The 20,306-nt window shown below is 38.6% G+C and overlaps 1 protein-coding gene across 1 annotated transcript in view; it reads right to left on the reverse strand.

Annotated features, from left to right (window-relative positions):
- rtkn2.L (rhotekin 2 L homeolog) overlaps window positions 1-20,306 on the reverse strand; it is a 64,756-nt gene that overhangs the window by 20,382 nt on the left and 24,068 nt on the right. Inside the window, 4 exon segments of the mRNA NM_001094816.1 lie at window positions 3,255-3,361; window positions 4,392-4,486; window positions 6,362-6,559; window positions 15,210-15,327. Of these exon segments, the coding sequence (NP_001088285.1) occupies window positions 3,255-3,361; window positions 4,392-4,486; window positions 6,362-6,559; window positions 15,210-15,327 (518 nt within the window).

Raw genomic sequence — 20,306 nt, forward strand, 5'->3', positions numbered from 1 at the left:
GATTATCTAACTCAAGATTGAGGGGGTTATTTCCCAAACACTTTAATTTTTATTTTTTTGGGAACCTTTATCAGGGAAACCGTTAGAAAGCTCTGAATTACAGAAAGGCTGTCCCATAGACTCCAACTTTTTAAAAATATTTTTCTTTTTCTCTGTAATAATAAAACAGAACCTTGCCTTGATCCCAACTAATTTAATATAATCAATCCTTGTGGAAGCAAAACCAGCCTGTTGGCTTTATTTCATGTTTACATTATTTTATAGTAGACTTTAGGTATGAAGATCCAAATTACAGAAAGATACATTATCCTGAAAACCCCAGCACTCTCTTAAATAATAGTAAAGGGGGTCATCTTTAAATTAACTTTAGTATGATGTATAGAGTGATAATTCTGAGACAATTTGCAGTTGGTTTTAATTTTTTATTAATTGTGGTTTTTGAGTTATTTAGCTTTTTATTCAGCAGCTCTCCAGTTTGTAATTTTGGCGATTTGGTTGCTGGGGTCCAAATTACCCTAGCAACCATGCATTGCTTTCAATAAAAGACTAATATAAATAGGAGAGGTATGAATAGAAAGATGAGTAATAAAAATACATTTACACTGAACATTTGTTTTTTATATTAGATATATTTTTATTCTGGTCTCATAGTACCCCCCCCCCCCACCAACCCCCAGTTCTGTATTTCCCCACTCCAAGGTAATTACAAACATTTTAGCAGTCACAAACTGTCTCTTTAAATCCACAGCACACAAATATTACTTTAGAGGACAGTCCCATGGGCCAATGTATCAGTTTTGCGTTTAACATCATTGGCTTGTAACGTCGGTTCGGGATCTTATTAGAACAGTATTAGAACAGTGCCCAACCTTTATTGAGCGGCACGATTTCCTTATTACTGACTATTCCTGTCACTTCTCACTTGTTACAGTGAAGTTACGTTGCCAAGTCTGTCACTGTAACGCTGTCACTCACTTCTGTATGTCACAAATGCTTATATCGTTTTTTTCCTATTGGCATACAAGATAACAAGAGAAAGAATTTGAGTAATATGTTCAAACTGCTGCTTTTATTCTTGTCGTGCCTTTCAGATAAAGAGCCTAAGCTAACAATGCTTACATGTTACGTCAACGCACTCGGCGTGTAAAATTGTGACACATTTCAGCCCCAGCGCTTTCTGTGACCTTAAAATACCTCAATCTTCGCTACAAGGACTGGGTTTGCCGCTTCTTACGGTCTCCTTAAACATTCCGCAAATGTATAATTATTTTGTTTGTTAAGTGCATAATATGTGCCCCTGGGCTTTAGTAGCTTTCCAATATAAATCTCTTAAAATGTAACATGATTTTTAAAGTTATTTGTAAATGTAATTACTATTGAAAATGTTATTTGACTGCTCCTCGCTATTCCCTACACTGTTGGTCCTGACTACATGTACCTTAAAGGGATACTGTCATGGGAAAAAATGTTTTTTCAAAACACATCAGCTAATAGTGCTGCTCCAGCAGAATTCTGCACTGAAATCCATTTCTCAAAAAAGCAAACAGATTTTTTTATATTCAATTTTGAAATCTGACATGGGGCTAGACATATTGTCAATTTCCCAGCTGCCCCAAGTCATGTGACTAGTGCTCTGATAAACTTCAATCACTCTTTACTGCTGTACTGCAAGTTGGAGTGATATCACCCCCCTCCCTTTTCCCCCCCAGCAGCCAAACAAAAGAACAATGGTAAGGTAACCAGAAAGCAGCTCCCTAACACAAGATAACAACTGCCTGGTAGATCTAAGAACAACACTCAATAGTAAAAACCCATGTCCCACTGAGACTCCTTCAGTTACATTGAGAAGGAAAAACAGCAGCCAGCCAGAAAGCATTTCTCTCCTAAAGTGCAGGCACAAGTCACATGACTGGGGGCAGCTTGGAAATTGACAAAATGTCTAGCCCCATGTCAGATTTCAAAATTGAATATAAAAAAATCTGTTTGCTCTTTTGAGAAATGGATTTCAGTGCAGAATTCTGCTGGAGTAGCACTATTAACTGATGCGTTTTAAAAAAAACATGTTTTCCGATGACAGTATCCCTTTAAAGGAGAAGGAAAGTCTGTTTACACTTGGGGGCCCCAAATTTTAGGCACCCCTAAGTGACTGAATTGACTTACCTGAAACCCCTTAGCGAGCACCAAGGAGAGATCTTCTTCTGGCTTGTTCTTTTTTCAAATTACCCCGGGCAAACGCATGCGCAGTTCAACGAAATAGCTGACTTTTTAGTAAAAGTTAAGCTCCTCGTTCTCCTGTGCATGCGCAACCGCAAGAAGAAAGAGGAAGCAGAAGAGATCTCTCCTGATCTCGCCTAACATTTGGCACCCCAAGTGCAAACAGACTTTCCTTCTCCTTTAAAGGACAAGGCAACTGCCAAAAAAAGATATAAGCTCACAAGACAAGTCAACTATCACTTAACTAAGAAGTGCTGACAATTCTCATCAATAAGCTCCCCTGAAGTGCTGTGTTGCACTTGAAAATTTCTACTTTTCCCAGAAGACTGCACAGTCTGACTAAGATCAAGACCTTTGATTCTGAGCAGAAACGACAGTTTGAAACTTGCGCATGCGCATTCAAGTGCAGATTCTCAAGTGCACATTCTCCAACTTGTGTCATCCGCGGTGGGGTTATGTCTGAGCATGTGCAGAAGCATATTGGTAGCCATTTTGATGACATCACAGGAACAAATATGGCGACCGCAAAAAGCGATGCAAACTGAATTTTGATTCTCATAAAAGTAAGGGCAATAGTGCAGTAAAAACCTAGTGGTTGAAGGTGTACAAGTCGGAACACTGCGGTTTCTTGGGCTTGCCTTGTCCTTTTAAACTACATTACAGTGATCATCTAACTCCAAGCTTAAACTCCATTTCCCACAATGCCTTGGCTGCAAAATCTTGCCTATGGGGACAGCATTTTAGGAGTCATTTACAAAACAGAGGGCAGTTGAAAGGCTGTTTTCAGCCCCTCACCACCAGAGCATCATCCCTTGTGTCCGGAACCCTTGTCACCTCCAGCGTGTCAGACCTCCCTTATTTTTATCCAGATATCAGTTAAACTAATAGGCAGGCCACATACATGGGTCAATAAGTCGCCAACTCTGCTGAGTTGGTGACTTATATAGACCACTGGAAGGCCATCTTTACTTTAGAACGAGAGACGCATCGATATTTGGCAAATTTGCCCCAGTGAATTTTATCTTGTTACCAGCACTTACCTGTTGGTTAAGAAATCCCATCATTGCCTCATCAGTCAAACAGGCCGGCTGTGCAACCAATCTGCAACACATACTCCCGTATAAAGGAAGCCAGAAAGAAGAATCCTCTGCGAAACACACAAAAATAAATGCAAATATCAGTCCCCAGAGCTTCCTCTAAGTTACAGTTAGAAGCTAAAACATTACAGAGCAGATACTAAACTAAGTGGGAGGTGGTAGGCCATTGAGTACTGGCACCCAGTATACCCCTAACACCCCAGTCTGACGCTGCATGTATATAGCTACACAGATGTTTTTATTGCAGTGTTTGGCATTTGCCTCTGATGAGCCCATTGGCCAGACAATATGCTTTATATCCAAATGACATTTTAAATATCCAGTTGTTGGGGTTTTGTATTTATTTTGTTGTTGTCAATACAAAGTGGAGTGTGATTGCAGAACTGACATCCTACAATACACAGTATTTTCTCTCCAGTTGAGCCCAGAATAGTGATGTGTGGACCGGCTCGATACCCGCCACCCTCAAATGCCAGCTTTCGACTTCCGGGTTGTTCCTTTATAGACGCTGTGCCTGCTTGCCCCACCCCTTTTATGACATCATCTCTATAAAAGCAACATGGAAGCGTGGATGCGGGCTAAGGGTGGGTGGGTTAGGGTCGGGGAAAGCCCAGAAGTCTTCGTGCATTGTTTAAAGGGGTGGATCACCTTTAAGTTAACTTTTAGTATGTTAAAGAATTATTTTAGTATTTTTTTTCATTATGAACTCTTCCAAATGGGGGTCACTGCCCCAAACTAAAAAACAAATGCTCTGTGCAGCTACATATTTATTGTTACTGCTACTTTTTATTACTCATCTTTCTATTCAGGCCTCTCCTATTCATATGCCAGTCTCTTATTCAAATCAATGCATGGTTGATAGGGTAATTTGGTCCCTAGCAACCAGATTACTGACGCTGCAAACTGGAGAGCTGCCGAATAAAAAGCTAAATAACTCAAAAAAACCACAAAAAATAAAAAACAATTGCTAATTGTTCCAGAATATCACTCTCTACATCATAATTTAATTTAAAGGTGCACAACCCCTTTAAGGTTTCTCCCTTCTCTACCAATAGTCGCTGATCCATAGTCAATGCTTACCATGCCCGGTGATAGTAAGAGAATGTGTCCTGAAGTTGTCCTCAATGCTATCCAGAGTAAAAGTGATCTGCGCCAACAAACTGTACCTTGCCCCTCTGAAAGAATAAGAGCTGTCAGATGCAGCAAACAATATGGAAAAATGACATTCTTACACACTTGTCTTTCATACAACCAGGATTTGTGTAAACATTCATTCTTTTAACTTTAATTGATAGATCTGATTATAAACATTTCATTCTTTTTATTGAGCAGATATTGATTAGGAACCACACATGCCAGGTACAGCTTTCCCAAAAGGGGTGGTTCTCCTTTAAGCTAACTTTTAGTACGTTAAAAAAATGGCTAATTCTAAGCAACTTTTTAATTGGTCTTCGTTTCTTTTTCTTATAGTTTTTGAATTATTTGCCTTCTTCTTCTGACTCATTCCAGATTTCACATGGGGATTAGGACCATGGCTGATTGGGAGATTTGTCTCAAGATAAAAATGCGCGACTGTGACGACATCTCCCGAAAAAAAGCTTCTCCATTGGCAAGAACTGAAATCACTGGTGGTAAAACATAAATATTGAGAAGTCTCCTGAAAAACTAAGCAATGTAGTGGTTTCACCATCAGCGATTTCAATTATTGCCGATGGAGAGGCTTTTTCCGGAGATTTTATTGCGCACAACAAATCTCTTCTCGCTATAGTTATTACTATTTACTCATCTTTCCAGTCAGGCCTCTCCTATTCATATTCCAGTCTCTTATTCAAATCAGTGCATTGTTGCTATTGTAATTCGGACCTTATCAACCAGACTGCTGAAATTGCAAATTGGAGAGCTGCTGAATAAAAAGCTAAATAACTAAAAAAACACAAATAATAAAAAATGAAAACCAATTGCAAATTGGCTCAGAATCTGTACACATACTAAAAGTTAATTTAAAGGTGAACAACCCCATTAATAAGTATTTCTGTTATATTCTTCTTGGCCACTGGCATTTTTCAGTGGTCACTACAATTGCTTGCACTTTCACCTTCAACTTGTAGGAAATAAGGAGAAAACATGCTGGGCACAATGCTCAATATCTTTCTTTGTATGTGCCACAATTAAAATGCAATATTCATCAGTGTGATTTACTGAAGATGTAAAATCAATGTTTTGTTTGCTGCTTAAATGGACTATGAAAACCAGTGGCGCCACAAGCACCGGGGAACAAGGTGAGTCTATTATAAGTTCACTACAGAAGACATCAGCTCCAAGGTATGTTCTGATATCACTGGAGCCAGCCACGGAAGCCCAAATATAAAAAAAGAGCCCAGAGATCAATGAAATCTCCTTGTCTTGTGTGTGTGTTGCTCTGTCTGGCACAATTCAAGAGAGAAGTTGCAAAGTTTAGTGCCCATTTATTTAGCCGTGGTTCAGAATATGAAGATTTTTACTGCAGTTATCACAACATGGTATAAAACACAGGAATTCATCGTCCGCTAGTAAAAGATATAGTCTTAGTAGGGGGTTATTTATCAAAGGTCGAGTTTGTGCCACTTTTTCTACCTCTAATAAACTCACAATTAGAATGTAAGCTTATTTATGAAAAAAACTGAATGTAAAAAAACTCCATTGCAATCGGGGGGGATAAAACTTAAATACTCAAATTGATTGAATTAAAAAGCTTGAATAGCTTGAGTTTTCGAGAGCAAACCTGCGGAAAAGAAAAGAAAAATCACAATGGCTAAAACATCTTCAAATGGTTCAAGGGGCCGCTGCTGTTGACTTCTACATGACCTCGATAGGTTTTAGCTGGAGTATTTTTGGAATCAAGCTTTTTGCAGCTTTGGGAAATAATAAATCTAAAAAAAATCAAGTTTTTTATTTTATCCTGAAAAATTCAAGTTTTTTTTTACTGAAACTACCCTCAAATTATTAAAATTTCTCAGGAAAAAAACTCGAGCTTTGATTAATAACCCTCAACTGTTGAAACAATAACTCACGGCATGTGAGGAGTTGAGAACAAAAAGGCTTCTGGCTCCGTTGCTTCGAGTTCCGAATTGAATTTCTTCCCTGCAGATTTGCCAATTGAGTTTCTGAGCTTCCGTGCGAGTTTCTTGGGAGTGTTGGCTATAGAAGAGTCTTCCATGCAACAGCTGTACAGCTCCAACTTTAACTGGAAGTCCGACCTGGCGTCAGCACTGCAAGAACACATGGTGTCAAACTAACAATGATAAAATAGCCATTTCTTTTTCATTAAAAATGCTGTTCTACTCTCAAGGTTTTCTGCATTAAGTATAGTAAAATAACTATGGAGGCACCGTTTTATGACCCCCATTTACAGAAACCATGGGGGTTGTACCTGTAAAGAAAGATCAATGCACAACTCTTTTTGGCTGGTTTCATCCTCGGTGTTTTGAGGCAAATGTCCTCAATGGCTTCTTCTTAAAGGAGAACTAAAATGTAACTAAAGAAGTAGGGTAGAATGTTGTACATAACGTTTTACCGGCACAAGACAACAACATCCCTTTAGCAGGGAAGATCGGTTTCTCCATAGATGCCCCAGTAGCTCCCCATCTTCTTTTCTGCTGATTCACTGCACATGCTCTGTGCTGCTGTCACTTACTGAGCTTAGGGACCCACTCACAATATACAGTACACATAGAATAGAAATGTCACAATATAAGGCTGATTAGTAATTAATACAGATAATTACTACATGGCAGCACAGAAACCAGTGCAATTAGCATCAGAATTTAATAATCAGCAAACCTGTAGCATCAGCTTATATTACAGACAGGGAAGCTCATTTTCTGCTGGATAATTAGTGACGAGCCCTAAGCTTAGCTTCTCAACAGCCAATCAGAGCCCACTGAGCATGTGAGTGTCACAGACACTTTCCAAGATGGTGACCCCCTGTGACAAGTTTGAAGTCCTGGATCATTGCTGCTATTGACAAGCTGAAACTTTAGGCTGATGCAATAAGTTCAGTTTATAAAATATGGCATTTTTAACCATAATCATTTTAATGCTTTAGTTGTCCTTTAAAGAATGATAACACTATAGGAAGCCTATGGGATATTTTAACTAAAGGAACTAGTGATGTGCGGGTCAGGGAAAAACTGCACAAAAATTCTTAGGCCAAGCCTGACCTTAACCCAAAACCATCCCTAACCCACAAATTCTTAACCTGCACCCTACCCAAACCCGCAAATCCTGAATCCTCACCCGACTTTAATCATAAACTCCTAACCTGCACCTGACCCTAACAAGCAAATTCTTAACTCGATCCTAACCCACAAAATGTTGTAATTGTAGGACCTGCACCCGTATCATCTCGTTCTTTACACTTCTTCTGGCACCTCTCAGGTTCTAAGACAGGGAATCTTCAAGAGCAGAGGAGGAGTGTACTTCCCCAGTCTGACCCGCACCCAATCCTAACCAGCAATTGTTTGCCAAATTTCAACCCCAACCCGCCCAACCAGTGGTCAACCTGCGGATAACCGTGACTTTCAGGTTAACTGGCACATCAATAAAAGGAACCCTACTGGACCAGCCAACCCCTGAAACAATGGCAATCTAAGACTGCTATTCCTTCAGAGAATCAAAGGCTTAAAAAAGTGCATATTCACCTCTTAAATTTATTTATTACATTTATTACACAAATGAAAATAAAGGTAAATAAAGAAAATTTGCATTTGGGATTAACTTTGAAAACCCAAACTTAAGTCTAAAATAATTCAAGCAGAACTGAAAACTAGTCCCTTTAACAGGCGTAATATATCTAAAGATAACAGTATAGCCAAGGAGGCCATTTATGGACACACACATATATATATAATATTTTTCAGCTACATCAGAATCACTGAGCCGGACTATGAGCTGAGCACACAATGTACACAATATACACATACTGTGAGACATGATTGCAGCTCAGACACATTCTTGGCACATCAGCCCTATAGAATCATTGTACAAGCGTTGCCTTTTACTCTGTGCTATAAATCATCCAGCAAACCCCTGACCTCGTCACATATGTTTATGTAAAATAACTTTCTGTTGAAAATAATCTAAGCAGTGTAATAATAGACTAACATCAGCAATGAGTAGGGCTAATGCTGCAAATATGTCCTAAACCTGCTGTAAGATAGGAGACTTTTGGCTGAATAACAACAGAGCAAGATATAGAATTGCCCCATTGCCTCCTAAAATTTGTGGCTCTTCTTAAAGGAGCATTTGCTCAAGGTGCAATAAACAGGACCTGATAACTGATAAAATGTGTTCTTCTTTATAAAGGAAAACTAAACCTTAAAATGTAATTTGGCTAGAAATGCTTCCCACTTGTCACACGAGTTAACATCTTGGAGTTTATTAGTAGAGTCTGCGACACGCACATGCTCAGTGGGCTGTAAGTAGCGGATTAGATGTGGTGTCGTTTTTATTTCTAAAATACACTGTTTACACTGCAAATAATTGCCTGGTGTGTAGGCAGCAATCTCAGGTCATGTGCTTTCAGAAAGAACCAGCACTTTAGGATGGAACTGCTTTCTGGAAAGCTGTTGTTTCTCCTAATCAATATAACTGAATGGGTCTCGGTGGGACCTGGATTTTACTATTGAGTGCTGTTCTTAGATCTACCAGGCAGCTGTTATCTTGTGTTAGGGAGGTGCTATCTGGTTACCTTCCCATTGTTCAGTTGTTAGGCTGCTGGGGGAAGAAGAAAGCGGGGTGGTATAACTCCAACTTGCAGAAGTTTATCAGAGCACAAGTCACATGACTGGGGGCAGCTGGGAAACCAACAATATGTCAACCCCCTTATCAAATTTCAAAAATAAATATAAAAAAAATCTGTTTGCTTTTTTGAGAAACTGATTTCAGTGCAGAAGTCTGCTGAAGCAGCACTATTAACTGATGCTTTTTGAAAAATTTTCCCCATGACAATATCCCTATAAGCTTAGGGTAAGGGCAAATCTGGAGATTCTGGGAGATTTAGTCGCCAGGCAACTAATCGCCTCTTCTTTGGGGCGATTAATCTCCGCAAACTGCTTCCCCGTGTCTTCCGCCTGCTTCAATGAAAAAAACGCCTGCGGCATGGCACTCACAGCGACTAAATCTCCCCGAATCTACAGGTGTGCCCTTACCCTAAGGGGTTATTGCAGTAAATGGGGTGTGTCCACAGCAGGCTGGCCAGCAGCCACAACAGACTTCCACCAGAGGAATCCAATGCTAAAGCAGTTTAAAGAGATACTGACATCGGAAATTGAAATTTCTACATCTACCATAAAACTGACTTTGAATGCTTCTTATAACTTTGCCATAAAGTCTGATGCCCCATGTTCCTGTATGAGGAGGCTGCCATATTTGTGCAGCAGGAGTCCGTTAGCATTAGAATCTCTAACTTCCAGGCTGAGATGAGACAGTCAGGTTGGCAAAAAAAGTCAGGCTTAGGAACATCAACTAACAATTATAAACCTCTCAGCAAAAAACAGCATGACCTATAGGTAACTTTTAATGTACATTCATATTTTAAGTAGTTTTTTTAGATCAGTATCACTTTAATGCTGTACCCCAAGAAGTGACGCAATTCTGGGTGCAAAAATTTACACGGGGTGTTTGTTCTGATGCGGCTGCAACAATGCTGGAATTCTGTGAAAAAGTTTCTGTATTTCGGGTTTAAAAAAAAATGGTGATTTGTCACTGCAAACTGCCCTGTGTTGATAAATCATCCCTCTACGGTTTTACATCGGCTGCTGCATCTAAACCTGGATAATAGTTCTGCCAATAAATACACAAAGGTGCGTCAAAGAAACAACTGCACTGGCGTTTGCACACAACTTACATAGGTTTTGGACATTTTATTTGCCCTCTGCACGTAAATGCTAAAGTTATTTGCTTTACACTAGAAATGTGCAAAGCAGCGCAAAACGCATGGGATCCACAAACTTAGCCATAGGTCTCATGGGTTCAGGCTGCAAGGCACATCTTTAGCAGTTCATGAGTGGGTGCAGGGCCGCCATCAGGGGCGGGCCGGGCATGAAGGGGGGCCCGGCAGTGCTGCACTTTTGAAAGAGCTGGGCCCCCCTTGAGAGCGCCGAAGCTTTGCGTCCATTTTTGAAGTCCCGAACAGCCGAAATGCAGAAGCGCCGAAAAGCCAAAAAGACCCGAAGTCCCGAAAACAGTCACAAATCTGCCCATGGGCAGTTACCCATAGCAACCAATCGGTGATTAGCTTTTTAAAGCCAGCTGCAAGAAGAACCACGAATGCAGCAATTTGATTGGTTGCTATGAGTTACTGCTATGGTTGTCACCTAGCCGGTATTTAAAAATGATGGTTGATCCTAGTGTTATTAATAGGGAAAAAAAAGATAAATATATAGGAAGGCCAGTGGTGATAAATTACCCCCAGTGTATGGTATAATAAGATAACCCACAATTCTTATACCCTACTTTTTTTATATTGTTAGGGCTCCAGCATTTCAGAAGGCCAAAATGTCTAACCTCAGTGGACTGTATACGAAAATTTGTATATTATATATTTAGAATAATCAGTTACTGACACCAGAAATTAAGCTTTTTTTAAAAAAAAATGTATCTATCACACTAAAGGTATGAGATCATTTTTAAAAATGATTTCCTTATTGTCTGTAATAATAAAACAGTAGCTTGTACTTGATCCCAACTAAGATATAATTAATCCTTACTGGAAGCAAAACCAGCCTATTTGGTTTATTTAATGTTTATATGATTTTCTAGTAGACAAGGTATGAAGATCCAACTTACAGAAAGATTCCTTATCCAGAAAACCCCAGGTCCCAAGCATTCTGTATAACAGATCTCATACATGTATTGTATTTGCATGCTATTTGCCAGTGCTTTCACATTACCTATCCAATGTCAATGTTTCTCTAAAAGGAGTCAGCCATATTTGTGCTGAAGCAGGCCGTTAGTTATAGGAATTTTAAAGGGGTGGTTCACCTTTAAGTTAACTTTTAGTATGTTATAGGATGGCCAATTCTAAGCAAATTTTCAACTGGTCTTCATTATTTATTTTTTAATAGCTTTTTAATTATTTGCCTTTTTTCCAGCTTTCAAATGGGGGTCACTGACCCCATCTGAAAAACAAAAGCTCTGTAAAGCTACAGTTATACTGTTAATATGAATCCACTATTTTGATTTCGGCCGAACTGCCGAGTCCTTCTCGAAAGTTTCGGCCAAATAACGAACCGAATCCGCATATGCAAATTAGGGATGGGAAGGGGAAAACATTTTTTATTTCCTTGTTTTGTAACAAAAATCACGTTATTTTCCTCCCCGACCCGAATTTGCACATGCAAATTAGGATTCATATTCGGTTCAGCTGGCCAGACGGATTCGGCTGAATCCGAATCCTGCTGAAAAAGGCCGAATCCTGAACCGAATCCTGAATTTGGCGCATCCCTACTTTTTATTACTCTTATTTCTCTGCAGGCCCTCTCCTATTCATATTCCTGCCTCTTATTTAAAATAATTCCATGGTTGCTAGGTTAATTTGGACCCTAGCAACCAGCGGAAATTGCAAACTAGAGAGCCGCTGAATAAAAAGCAAAATAAATCAAAAACCACAAATAATAAAAAATGAAAACCAATGGCAAATTGTCTCAGTATATCACTCTCTACATCATACTAATTAATTAAGAGGTGCAAACGCTTTTTAGGTTATGGAATGGCCTTCATTTTTTATAGTTTTATCATTATATAAAAGGTGAACAACCCCTTTAACCAACAGGAGAAGGGACCTAGGGGGACCCCCAAAACATTTTTATGAGCTGAATAAACTCACCTACTTCCTAACTACTGGAATATTTTCTATAGGTTGAGAAGGGACAGCCTGGTTGCCAAAACAGTCAGGTTAATTCATGTAACAATAATTCCCAAAATACACCACAGGGATTGTTATTGTGCCCATCCCACCCAGCCTTTGGGGAACATTATGTCAATCCTGCCTGAACATTTAAATGAAATTAACAGGCAAAATAATGTTCGCTTTAATTAACTTGAAATGTTTTCCGTATTAATTGGCACACCGAAGGCAGACCGTTTTAATTTCAGAAACATGATTCATGAATACAGCGAGTGCGGTGATCAAAGTGATATTTCAATTATTTCAAGAACGAGACTCCTACAGTTCCCTTTGTAATGCATTTGCTCTCAGAGAGGTGTGTAATCACAGGTATCTCCCCATCGCTTTTGCTTTGAAATGATACTCGGCGTGCGCTAGCCTGTAGTAAACAAGTTCAATTATGCTAAATTAAAAGAAAATTATTTGCCACTTTATATTTAAAAAAATGTCATTTAGATTTAAAGGACCAAAAGCAAAGAAAAAGAAAAGAATTCCCTTGAACGAATATAGAGGATGCTATGGTACAGGGAAATATTCGATCATCATATCTGCCACCTTTAAAGGGATTCCGTCCTGGGAAAACATGTTTTTATTTACAAAATGCATCAGTTAATAGCTAGTAGAATTCTGCATTGAAATCAGTTTTTCAAAAGCGCAAACAGATTTTTTAATTTAATTTGAATTCTGACATGGGGCTAGACATGTTTTTAGTTCTCAGGTGCCCTCAGTCATGTGCTCAGCTAAACTTCAGTCACTCTTTCCTGCTGCACTGCAGATTGGAGTGATATCGCCTCCACCCTTTCCCACTCACCCACTTTCTATTCATTCCTATGGAAGTTCATCATTTGATAAATCTGCTTCTAAAAATCCTATAGGAATGAAAGGGAAATGGGTGAGTTTTTCCTGTGACGAGCTCTCTCACACTTTAATAAAGCTGTCCCTAAGGTACTTTATCAAAGAGGGCAGAAAGATTCCTCTGTCCTCCTTTTATTCACACATTTATCATTCTTCACCTAAGATTTGTTCCAAAAAACGATATCTAAGTTTACCTTTAGTCAAAACATTTACATTTTCATGGAATTTTCCCATATTTATCACTTTTCTATTGAATTTTCCTGCGTGAAAGGATCAGATAAATTTTGATACCAAGTTGTAGTGCATTTTACCAAGTCAAAACAATTTCTCACCAGTCTGGCTCATTTATCAAATCATTGTTTGATCCTCCAAAGATTGTTTAAGCATTTTAAATTCAAATCAGTCAACCAAGGAGATAACATTACACGTTTTTTCATTTTTCAAATTTATCACAATCAAAGTCTAAAGTCCTGCTAAAATGTATTTTCTCTTCACTCTAAAACAAAAGTAGGAAAACATGATGAATATGGGACAAATTCTTGATAATTTTTTCTCTGGTGAGAAAATGTGGGGGAAAAAAAGCTAGTGAACAATAAATATAGAGTACTTACAACATGTTTTTTTATTCTGTACTGTACAGGGATGTCCCGAATCCAGGATTTGGTTGGGATTCGGGCTTTTTCAGCAGGATTCGGCCGAATTCTTTGGCCCGGCCGAACCAAATCCTAATTTGCATATGCAAATTAGGGGCAGGGAGGGAAATCACGTGACTTTTTGTCACAAAACAAGGAAGTAAAAAATGTTTTCCCCTTCCCACCCATAATTTGCATATGCAAATTAGGATTCGGTTCTCGGACAAATCTTTCACGAAGGATTCGGAGTTCAGTCGAATCCAAAATAGTGGATTTGGTGCATCCCTACTTGTAACAGAATATGAAAAATCTTTTTTTTCTCCTAACATTTGATAAATCTGCCCAATAGTAAATAGAATATATAAATGAAACATGGGGGATTTTCTGATACTGTACATTATAACAAGTCATTAAGTGTAACATGTTGAAACAACACGGTTCACCAGCAAAATCAACGCAGTTGTGCTTGTACGTTGACATGATTTGTTTGTAATTGTGCAGATAACTTTCCAAGTCGGGTTGGTAAATACCTTGTATACAGACTGTCAATTTGCAACTCGAAGAACAAGGAAGCTGCACAGTCTGTGATCCCTTCTTGCTACCCACAAATGCAAATCGGGCAGAATAATTAAAATAACTTGCTTCTTGGTACAGTTATGGGATCGGTTATCTAAAATGCTCGGGACCTTGGATTTCCGAGATAACAGATCTTTCTGTAATTTGAATCTTCGTACCATAAGTCTACTAGAAAATCATTTAAACACTAAATAAGCCAAATAGGATTGATTTCCTTCCAATAATTATACCATAGTTTGGATCAAGTACAAGAAAAAGGAAATCATTTTGAAAAATTTAAATTATCTGAATGAAATGGAGTCTATGGGAGATGGCCTTTCTTTAATTCTGAGCTTTTTGGATAACAAAAGACTATATATTTACTATAGATTAATTTAGCTTTTTAGTCATCATGTATATATATATATATATGCAAAAACATTAATATTACTATCAGAGAAAATTCAGAATTGTTATGACGCAGTTATGTGGTATGGGACCTGTTAACCAGAATGCTTGGTACCTGGGTTTTTTTTGGATAAGCCATCCTTCCTTAATTTGGATCTCCATACCGTAAGTCTACTAAAAAATAATTTAAACTTTAAATAAACCAAATAGGAATGTTTTGCATCTAGTAAGGATTAATTATATCTTAGTTGGGATCAAGTACAAGGTAATGTTTTATTATTACAGAGAAAAATAAAATAATTTTGAAAAAATTAGATTATTTGGATAAAATTAAGTCTATAGGAGACAACTTTCCTGTACGTCGGAGCTTTCTGGATAATGGGCTTCCGAATAACAGATCCCATACCTGTATCAAGAATGAAATAATGAAGGACTTATTTGCCCATCAATCAAAGCCGTCTCACCAGAATTCCAAACAAAATTTAAGAAGAGGTTAAAAAGGTAGCAAGGAAAAGTACTTACAATACTGTTACATTATCAAAGCAAATGTCAGTCATAGTTTTGTCCACAATGACCATATCTGTGTCGTGTATCTCCGGGCCAAGTCGTAGCATGCAGAACACGGAATGACGCTGCGTCTCTATAAAAGAAGCACAGAATTATACACGCTTTTATACAATATTATGCACTTAAATATAATAAAAAAACAATGGCCCCAGTAGCTTCAACCCTGACCAGCCATTCTGACCCCTCACATATATCACTGAACCTACCATGAGTAGGGTTGCCACCTGGCCGGTATTTTACTGGCCTGGCCGGTAAAAATGATGGTTGATCCCAATGTTATCAATAGGGAAAAAAGATAAATATATATAGGAAGGCTGGTATTTTTTCCCAGAAAAGGTGGCAACCCTAACCATGAGATGCCTCAGGCCATCATCTTATTGCCATGATTTCTATTTAAAGGGATACTGTCATGGGAAAACATGTTTTTTTCCCCAAACACATCAGTTAATAGTACTGCTCCAGCAGAATTCTGCACTGAAATCCATTTTTCAAAAGAGCAAACAGATTTTTTTATATTTAATTTAGAAACATGGGGATAGACATATTGTCAGTTTCCCAGCTGCCCCCATTCATGTGACTTGTGCTCTGATAAACTTCAGTCACTCTTTACTGCTGTACTCCAAGTTGGAGTGATGCTTTTGAAAAAAAAAACATGTTTTCCCATGACAGTATCCCTTTAAAGGGTTGTTTTCCTTTAAATTAACTTTTAGTATAATGTAGAGCAGGGATCCCAAATCTTCTTTTTTTTTTTTAAACGAGTTAGGATGCAAAAAACCCATAAGGAGTGCCAAATAAAGGCATTGATTGGTAGCACCATTTGGACTGGCAGCCTACAGAAGGATCTGTCTGGTAGAACTCCTGGTTTTTGTGCCTTTATAACTTGCAAACAGGCCAAGAATTCAAACATATTTGATTTGAGGCCCCTGGGAGCAACATTAAATTTTGCTCACAAACCACTGGTTGGGGACCACTGATGTAGAGAGTGATATTCTGAAACAATTTGTAATTGGTTTTCAATTTTTATTATTTGTGGTTTTTTTTAGCTTTTTACTCTGCAGCTCTCTAGATTGCAATTTTAGAAATCTGGTTGCTAGGGTCCAAGCTACCCTAGTAACCGTGACTTGATTTGATTAAGAGCCTGGAATTTGAATAGGAGAGTGGCTGACCAGAAATATAAGTAATAAAAAGTAGCAATAACAATACATTTGTAGCCTGACGGAACATTTGTTTTTTTTAGATGGGGTCAGTGACCCCCATTTGAAAGCTGGAAAGAGTCAGAAGACAAATAATTCAAAAACTGTAATAAAATAAAAAATGAAGACCAACTGGAAAGTTACTTAGAATTAGCCATTGTATAACATGCTAAAAGTTAACTTAAAGGAGAAACAAACTAGTGATGTGCTGGCCGGCCCGATACCCACTGGTCGGGCGGGTTAGGGCCAGCCGCGCACACTCCTTTCTGGGTTGCAACCTTCCTAATGCCGGCTTCCGGGTTGAGCTTTTATAGACATTCGCCTCTCCCCCACACCCCTTTTGTGACGTCATCGACGGGCAGGTCAGCGCGGGTCTATAAATGAAACTCGGAAGTCGGGCTTGGACGAGCGCAAGTGGTGGGAGGGCGGGTCGGGACCCGCACATCACTTAAACAAACCCCTTATTTAAAAAAAAAAAACCTACATAGCTAGGCTGGGGGGGGAGGGAGGGGGGTCTGTTACCCTGGACAAATGCCTCTAAATTTTTTACATACCCCTCGGTGCAGATTCAGGGATGAAAGTTCACAGCAGCCATCTTCTGGGTCTACGCGTCTTCTTCTGGCGATTCGGCAATATCCGTCCATTTCGGCACATGCGCAGTTGTCGTGAACCGGGAAATTGCTCCAACTGCTCATGCGCCGATCCGCCGGTCTCATTCTCAGATTGCTGAAGACCCAGAAGATGGCTGTTGTGAACTCCGATCCCTGAATCTGAACCGAGGGGTAAATAAAATTTAATTTTTAATGAGGGGTTTGTTTCTCCTTTCAAGGTGAACCACCTCTTTAAAGTCTGTGGATAAAAAAAACCCACCCGATTTGAAAAACAAAATTAAAAAACAAACCCCTTATTTAAAAAAAAAAAACCTACATAGCTAGGCTGGGGGGGGGAGGGAGGGGGCTCTGTTACCCTGGACAAATGCCTCTAAATTTTTTACATACCCCTCGGTGCAGATTCAGGGATGAAAGTTCACAGCAGCCATCTTCTGGGTCTACGCGTCTTCTTCTGGCGATTCGGCAATATCCGTCCATTTCGGCACATGCGCAGTTGTCGTGAACCGGGAAATTGCTCCAACTGCTCATGCGCCGATCCGCCGGTCTCATTCTCAGATTGCTGAAGACCCAGAAGATGGCTGTTGTGAACTCCGATCCCTGAATCTGAACCGAGGGGTAAATAAAATTTAATTTTTAATGAGGGGTTTGTTTCTCCTTTCAAGGTGAACCACCTCTTTAAAGTCTGTGGATAAAAAAACCCACCCGATTTGAAAAACAAAATTAATTTAAAGGCTGCCTTTTTGATTTTTTGTTTATTTTGTGCCCCTGATGAAGACCCTTAAGGTCGAAAAGCGTTGGGCTCATTTTTGATTTTTGATTATGTTTTGTGTATTTTATTTGTTTATATTTTTCTCTTCTTTTTTGCAATAAATTAATTTTGTTTTTCAAATCGGGTGTGCTATCCATTATCTGCAGTAGTTGTATCTCATTATGGAGACCCTTATGGGGAGTCACCTATGGATTAGCACCCTGTAATTCGATTTAAAAGGGTGTGCGCCTTCTCCTATTTTTGATAAAAAAAAACCCAGTCTTAGCTATCTGATTGTTGCTCCCAAGCTGGGAATTTTAGGAAACAATACAGTTTCCAATAGATGTATTTGTTATTGAAAAGACGTTTTGAAGAGAACGATCCTGGTAAACTTCTCATTCAATAGAAACTATCCACTGCTGAAACAAGGTTTACATTCCATTTACAGTAATAGGATATTGCTTATTTGGCGGACGCATTTTCCATCAACGTCAATAGCCGCAGAATCCAGAGCAGCTAAAGCCCATATTGTACATAAATAATATGTGTTCTTAGTACATAAAAGCCATGTACTTTATAGAATCTATTTGGAGACATGGCTTATTATTTTCATATAAAAACAGGTAAAGGGAATATATACAGTAACTGTTTACAAGAAGAGTTTATATCAAATTGAGTTATTAAGCAACCCACACAAAACATCAACATTTTTAGATACCTACATGGGTGGAATTGACCATAGTGATTATACCTGCTTTAGATTAGCAATCGGTCTCTTTGAAATCCAGGAATTAAAATGTAAATATAAATACATATTCTCTTGGCATATAGTAGATTTAAAGGAGAACAAAAGAAAAGCCTTTATTTTATATACGGAACTTTCTTTGCCAACAGAGAGGATTAACAGCCCTATAAACAGTAATGATAAAGGCCCTCAAAGCTGTTTAAGGCAGTTCCCCATCTTGGATCTCACGGTCAGTGGCACTGCACATGCTCAGTGTGCTCTAGGCTGCAGTTGAGAAGCTAAGCTTAGAAGCCACTGAAAATGATCAAAGCATTAGCAGAAAGTCTTGATACAGTGGCTGCATTATTTCTGATGCACAATGCATACTGTACAATGATTTCTATGCGGTCAATTGGATTTAATTACTAATCAGAATGCAGAGAGTTAATGGTCAGAATAGTGTCACATAAAACTCCATTTCAATCGCAATTACACTGGAATCATGTGAAAATGCTGCATTGTGGGTAAAAACATGGAGGCTGTGCTCTTAAGCTTTACTTCTCGTTTAAATTTTACTCCTTTCCTTTAAAGGGGTGGTTCAACTTTACGTTAACTTTTAGTATGTTGTAGAATGGGCAATTCTCAGCAAATTTTCAATTGGTCTTCAATATATTTTTTATAGTTCTTGAGTTATTTGCCTTTTTATTCTGACTCTTTCCAGCTTTCATACGAGGGTCACCGTCCCCATCTGCTTTGTGAGAATACACAAAGGGGGCCTTACTTATCCGATTTTAATGAAGAAAGTCCAACCAAACTAGAATCCACGATTGGACCTTATTTATTGTTTTAAAAAAAAATCGAGCAAAAAATCCGAATTGTATAATCTTTCAGAATTTTTTCAAAAATTGCTTGATTTTTTTTCAGGCTTTTTACATAAAAGCCTGAATTTTTCGGATTTCAAAATAGTCAGATTTTCAGGATATTTACAGCGCAGACCACAGAAACGTCCAAATAGCATAGGGGACTCTCCCATTGACTTATATACAACTCCGATAGGTCTGAGATACGGAATTTTGTATTCTGACTTTTTCCATCCTTGGGGTATAATAAATCTTGAAAAATTCAAGGTTTTTCCCCACGAAAATTAGGATTTTATAGTTAAACAAATTTTTGGAGGTTTTTTTGGCATAAATAACCCTCTTATTGTTATTGCTATGTTTTATTCCTCATCTTTCTATTCTGGGCCTCTCCTATTCCAGTCTCACATTCCAATCAATGCATGGTTGCTAGGGTAATTTGGAACCTAGCAACCAGAATGCAGAAATTGAAAACTGGAGAGCTGCTGATTAAAAAGCTAAATAACTGGGGATGCACCAAATCCAGGATTCGGTTCAGGATTTGGCCAAGATACTGCCTTTTTCAGCAGGATTTGGATTCAGCCTAATCCAAAAGCCTGGCCGAACCAAATTCTGAATCCAAAAAATAACGTGACATTTAGTCCAACAAACAAGAAAGTCAAAAATATGCCCCCTAATTGACATATGCAAATTAAGGTTCTGATTCGGTTCAGTATTCGGATGAATCTTTCACAAAGGATTCAGGATTCGGCTGAATCCTAAAATAGTGGATTTGGTACATCCCATATAAAGTCTTAGCTATCTGATTGTTGCTCCCAAGCTGGGAATTTTAGGAAATCATACAGTTTCCAATAGATGTATTTGTTATTGAAAAGACGTTTTGAAGAGAACGATCCTGGTAAACTTCTCATTCAATAGA

The sequence above is a fragment of the Xenopus laevis genome, chromosome 7L (genome assembly GCF_017654675.1).
Source record: "Xenopus laevis strain J_2021 chromosome 7L, Xenopus_laevis_v10.1, whole genome shotgun sequence".
Lineage (NCBI taxonomy): Eukaryota > Metazoa > Chordata > Amphibia > Anura > Pipidae > Xenopus > Xenopus laevis.